Genomic DNA, 5,621 nt, shown 5'->3' with positions numbered 1-5,621 from the left:
TGCACCAGGCCTCTATCCTATATAATAAAAGGGTAATATGCAAATTGATCCTAACAGCAGAATGACTGGGAATGACTGGTCACTATGACACACACTGACCACCAGGGGGCAGATGCTCAATGCAGGAGCTGCCCCCTGGTGATCAGTGTGCATCATAGCGGCCAGTCGTTCCGCTGGTCATCCTTGCCAGTCGTTCTGCCATTCGATTGATTTGCATATTAATGTCTTATTATATAGGATGTCCCAAGTATTGCATGGAACTAAAAATGTAAACCAAAATAGTACACATTATTTGCCTCAAATTCAAATGTAACAGTGTGTCCTATATTATTTTTTTTTTCTTCACCTAAGGATATGTTTTGATTGGTTTTTTAGAGAGAAAGGAAGGAAGGGGGTGGGGGGAGAGAGAGAGAGAGAGAGAGAGAGAAAGAGACCTTGATGTGATAGAGAAACATCAGTCGGTTACCTCACGTACACCCCCGACCAGGCATTGAATCAGCAACCTAGGTATGTGCCCTGACTAGGAATTGAACCCACAACTGGTTGGTGTATTGGACAATGCTCCAACCAACTGAGCTGCCCAACCAGGGCAATGCCCACTCTTATATTTGCTAATGCTACTTACAAAGGCGAATCATTTCATTCTCCTAGCCTGCCTTCCAATCAGAAAAACAAAACTAGTATTTTATTAATTTTGTTACACTTCAGGCTCCTCCATCAGCAGTCACAGATTTACACTCCAAGGTAACAGCTATGTTCGTCTTTGCAGTTTCCCAGGCTGTCCTGGTGTTTATATGCAGGTGGTTTCAGAATTTACCTCACCTCAAACTGGGCTAGTCCTTGTTCTTCCCTGATCATTTTATTTAATTACGAATTATCTTTTTTTTGTAAATTTATTTTGCTTTGGTTTTAAGCTCAGAAGCAACTAAGAGTTCAACATAACCATCCAAAATGTTAATCACATTCACAAATGTATCGCACTTAACTTTTTCATCTTTGGTATACAGAATGGGGTCAAAAGTAATGTTTAGGAAAGCAAAGCCGGTAGGAAGGAGTAAGGAAAGAAGCCCAAGAAGGAGGGAGGAAAGGACAGAAATTGGTTTTGCTTGCTTGGTGGGAATTTTGTTTGCTTGCTCTGTTCCAAATGTACACTCCAGCCTTCTTATTTTAACTGTCAAACTGTCTAACTTTTCTGTTCAGATGAGCATTTCTCCCTAGGATCCTCTACTACAGCGGTTCTCAACCTGTGGGTCGAGACCCCTTTGGGGGTCGAACGACCCTTTCACAGGGGTCGCCTAAGACCATCGGAAAACACATATATAATTATATATTGTTTTTGTGATTAATCACCATGCTTTAATTATGTTCAATTTGTAACAATGAAATTGGAGGTCACCACAACATGAGGAACTGTATTAAAGGGTCGCGGCATTAGAAAGGTTGAGAACCACTGCTCTAGAACAAGAACTTAGAGAACGCAACGGGACTTAAGGTCCAGTATAAGAGACAGAACGTAAATCGATAATCAGGGCATCACAATAAATTGGGGCTTTAGTGGCCCAAAAGGACTCCGTGGACCTAGTGTATAAGCAATACTTTATTGGATAAGAATAAGTTTAAAGAAAAAGAGAAAACTAAAAACTATGGTGAGATAAACTGGCACTTTACCGAGAATGCCCGATTTGGAGGTGTCCAGAGAATGGCAACGGAAAGGTCCTTATTGGGCATTTTATGCAGTTTGAGTGCGGGGCTGTTGAGAGAGTCTCCAAGCCTGCAAATCATTGCATACTTTCTTTGACACTAAAACTCCCAGGATCATCGCTTAAGGCTGTGCAAATTATCAGGAAGAGAGGATGGCGAAGAGTAAGGGGGCGCCGCGCTGCGCCGAGCTGGGGGACGAGCTGGGGGACGCAGAGCGCACGGACGGCTTCCGAGGAGCCCTGGGGGGCTCGGGGCTGCCCCCACCCAACAAAGGACAACAGCGGGCCAGGGGTTTGTCCTTAGGCTCGTCTTTCCTCTTTCGTTCGCCCGTCCCACCGTCTCAGGGTCCACCGCGTCCACAACTCAGGAGGGAGGTCTGGGGCACCCTTACCGTACAGGTAATCATACGTTCGGCTGCCGTAGACGTGGCCCTTGGCCCCCGAATTCACCTCGCACCGGGTTTGAGACCCCTGCTGCTTGACCTGGGGCTCCACGATGGTCACGGTTTGGCTCATGGTGCCTCCTCTCCCCTCCGGCCAGCAGGGGTCCAAATAGGTACGCCGAGCGGCTGTGTGCACCGTAGCTATGGTAACCTCTGCTGGAACTGGAGGGTGAGGGGCGGGGCGAGGAGCAGGAGGGGCGGGGCGAGGAGCAGAAGAGGCGGGGCTAGAATAAGGGGCGGGGCTCAGGAGGACGGGGGTGCTGGCGTGGGAGAGAAGTGGGGTGTGAGAATGAGGAATCCGCCTTGGAGGGGAGCGGAGAGGGCGGAGGGGTAGAAAGGACCTGGAAGTGGCCGGAATGGGGAGGGGAGGAGAGGGGAGGGGTTGGGAGGGAAGGGCCCACCTTACTTGCCACTACATTCCCGAGGTGGAGCCTCGAGCTTACCTCAAATTCAAATGTAAGGGTGTGTCCTATATTATTCCGTTCAACGCCGCAGGGCCAGAGGCTGCGGAAAAGGCTGCTGCTCAAATCCAGCAGCGATTTGTAACCTCCTTCGGAAATCCCTGGGAAATTTCAGAACCTTCTTGAGTGGTTGTCTCTCATTTCGGACATCCCCTTTTCGCGGGGCTGCTTCTGCGAGCTGAGGGATCCAGCTCCTGAACGCAGAGCCTTGGCGCTTCGAACTCTGGTTCCAGGGCCACAGCGTCCAAGGGCTCTGTACTGTAGTGACTGTTCAACCGCACGCTGCTGCCGCTTACTGACCCTGGGCATTAAATCAACAGAGATCATGTACTGTTGGCACTTCCTCTGCTTTTTGAAACTATTTGTTAGGGGAAATTTTTTTTAACATAGGCAAAAATGAATCCACTTTTAATAATGATCCCTTATGTACCTATCATCAGGAATCAACAATTACCAACATTTTGCCAACCTCATTTCATCTATTCCCTCCCCTCTTTTTGCTTGAGTATTTAAAAACAAAGCCCAGACATTATTTTACCCTTAAATTAATCTGCATCTCAAACTGATACGGATTTTTAAAAAAAACTTAACCACCAATCTAACAAAATTAATAATTCCGTCATATCATCTAATACTCAGTTCCTAGTCAAATTTCCCTGGTTGTGTCCAAGATGTCATTTAATGGTTGGTTTGTTCTGATCAAAAGATAAGTCTTCGCATTGCATTTTGGTATGCCTCTTAAGTCTTTCATCCTAGAACAGTGATTCTAACACTTTGAATCATTTTCTTTATTACCTGGGATTCTTTTATAAAAAGGACTTTCTCTCACCAACTCACTGGTTATCCTAAAATATAGGGATCTTAGAGGAAAGACTGGAAAAATGCTGGATTCTTTCACTTTAATTAACAAATTTCAGAGAAATGAGTTTGATTTTGTAACCTGGAGGCATTTATAGACTTAGATTTTGGTTAGACCAATCACTGTAATGGCTTCCTTTTTTATTTTGATGCAATTAACTTTGTCAATTTATTTACTTGCAATTTGTGTTTTTCAAATAGGTTGTTCCTTCCTCCTGGGTGTAAAGATAATCTCTTCCACTATCGTCTATCAATTTCTTAGTTTGACCTCTCACATGTGGACCTTTAATGCATCCAGTGCCCCTCCTTGTGATGTGGTGTTTAATTTTTTCCAATTAATTTTCTTTTCCCTAATGATTTGTTGAACTGCGTCATTGTATATTGTTTCCAAGAGATGTTGATGTTGATAGTTCAAGAAATATCACTTGAGTGGCAAGGTACTAAACAACAGGAGTGAACACCTAGTTGAAAGAACTGATAATAGTAGATAAGGGTACATTTAGGAGGACATAAAAGCAATGTGTTCTATTATTAAACATACCAATCCCATAATGAAGTAAAAATCATGCTTATTAGAAGTTTTTAGAGGACAAAATGGGAATGGTTTTAGTAACTTGAAAAATACGAATATAGAACCTAATTCTATTCAGTACCTGACCACCTGGGTTCCCTGAACTAAATCTCAGAAATACAGAAACAAACTTTAGTTAGGTGATATTGAAATTTTGATTACCCCAAATATCTATCATCAGGTAGTTATTTGAATAATGCCACAAAGTCCTGCTTTAAAAAATAGTTCAGTCCCTTTGCCCAATAATTCTCAGTAAAAAAAAAACAAACAAAAAAAACCACAATAGGTGTGCACATTGTATTGCAAATAACATAGGACAACAGTTTACGTATCTACCTAACTGAATTCAAGAAATGTCAAAGGAAGGCATTTTGCAATTTTATTAAACAATATACTGTACTTGTCCTGATTGAACAATTCATACTGAAATCAAATTAGTAGGAGGGAGCTATAGACATCAATTAACTGCGGATTTAAAGTGTATGGGGTGAGGTATGGGTGGTAGGGAAAAATGTTTTTCAATACTGTGGAATGTCGTTGTTCAGTGTCTTTGTCACTCGTCTTTAACTAGGCCAATGAAAAACAGGGGAGAGGGGCAGGAAGAAGGCAGTGCCCACCCTGAAATACAGAGAACTAAGCTCTAACTCCAAGGGGGCCGGCTTTCCATAGTGTGCTCTCTCGTTTATCACGGACAAGATGTTTCACTTTCTAGGGCTTCAGTTCTCGACATTCGCGGTAGGTGGAGGGCTTGAGCGATGTCTGAGTTCCTCATTCTCGACCTTTGTGAATTGTAAACTCTGCGCGCCCTTTCACCTCGCCTCTCTGCGCCTGCGCCAAAGAGGTGTCCCGGTGACGTCATTTAGTCACTTCTGCGCATGCGTCCTTTTGATCCTCCCTCTCCCGCGCCCAACCGTCTGAGAGAGGCAGGACTTCCGGTCTTTCTGGACCGGATGCCGGAAGCGACTGTGAGCGAACCGGCGTTTGCGGAGGTTCGGAGCGTTAAGAGTGCCTGTACTAGTAGTTACTTTCATCTTGCAAGATGCCGGGTCTGGCGGCCGCAAGCCCTGCCCCTTCTGAGACGCAGGAGAAGAAACCGCTGAAGCCCTGCTGCGCCTGTCCAGAGACCAAGAAGGCGCGCGATGCGTGGTCAGTGCGCGGCCCGGGGCGGCCTTCCGGCGGCGTTGCCTCCTGCACCGCCTGGGGCGGGTCCTGGCCCTCGCTTAGCGGAGCGGCGCTGTTTGGGGTTATTTGGGCCCCGTAGGCTTCGCGGTGGACTGTGCTGTTGACTGAGCTCGCAGCTCGGGTGGGACACGGGTGAAGGGTTAGGAGAGAGGTCCGACTGACCCGACCTCCGTTCACTCATTTTCCCCTAGGAAGGGTTTTTGAACATAACTTTAGGTCGGAAGATGTCGAAATGGGTAAATTTGCTACTTGATTTAAAGGAGCTTTAAGTTAATGGAGACATGCCAGTAATTGCTATGGACTATTATAAAAGATTGAGCAAAACCAAAGAGTAATAATTTTCTGGTAATGCCTACCAAATTTTAGACATAGTAGGACACGGTACATTTCTTAACAGTATTAAAGC

At 45.2% G+C, this 5,621-nt stretch overlaps 2 protein-coding genes across 3 annotated transcripts in view; one reads left to right on the top strand and one right to left on the bottom strand.

The window, feature by feature from the left end:
- Window positions 1-2,869, bottom strand: part of MAATS1 (MYCBP-associated, testis expressed 1) — a 71,512-nt gene extending 68,643 nt beyond the window's left edge. The window contains exons 1-2 of the mRNA XM_005875342.2: window positions 2,587-2,869; window positions 2,093-2,305 (exon numbers count right to left, since the gene is read on the bottom strand). Coding sequence (XP_005875404.1) covers window positions 2,093-2,216 — 124 coding nt within the window. The 5' untranslated portion in view covers window positions 2,217-2,305; window positions 2,587-2,869. The remainder of the gene's footprint in view (window positions 1-2,092; window positions 2,306-2,586) is intronic.
- A 2,090-nt stretch (window positions 2,870-4,959) lies between these two features.
- LOC102247674 (cytochrome c oxidase copper chaperone) overlaps window positions 4,960-5,621 on the top strand; it is an 8,842-nt gene continuing 8,180 nt past the window's right edge. Inside the window, exon 1 of one of the 2 annotated variants that reach the window (XM_014546978.1) lies at window positions 4,960-5,179. In XM_014546978.1, the coding sequence (XP_014402464.1) occupies window positions 5,073-5,179 (107 nt within the window). In that variant the 5' untranslated portion in view covers window positions 4,960-5,072. The remainder of the gene's footprint in view (window positions 5,180-5,621) is intronic. The other variant, XM_005875341.2, reaches the window with a different exon arrangement.

This window comes from Myotis brandtii, unplaced genomic scaffold, assembly GCF_000412655.1.
Source record: "Myotis brandtii unplaced genomic scaffold, ASM41265v1 scaffold46, whole genome shotgun sequence".
In the NCBI taxonomy this organism is placed as follows: domain Eukaryota; kingdom Metazoa; phylum Chordata; class Mammalia; order Chiroptera; family Vespertilionidae; genus Myotis; species Myotis brandtii.
This window is presented reverse-complemented; position numbering and strand designations above follow the sequence as displayed.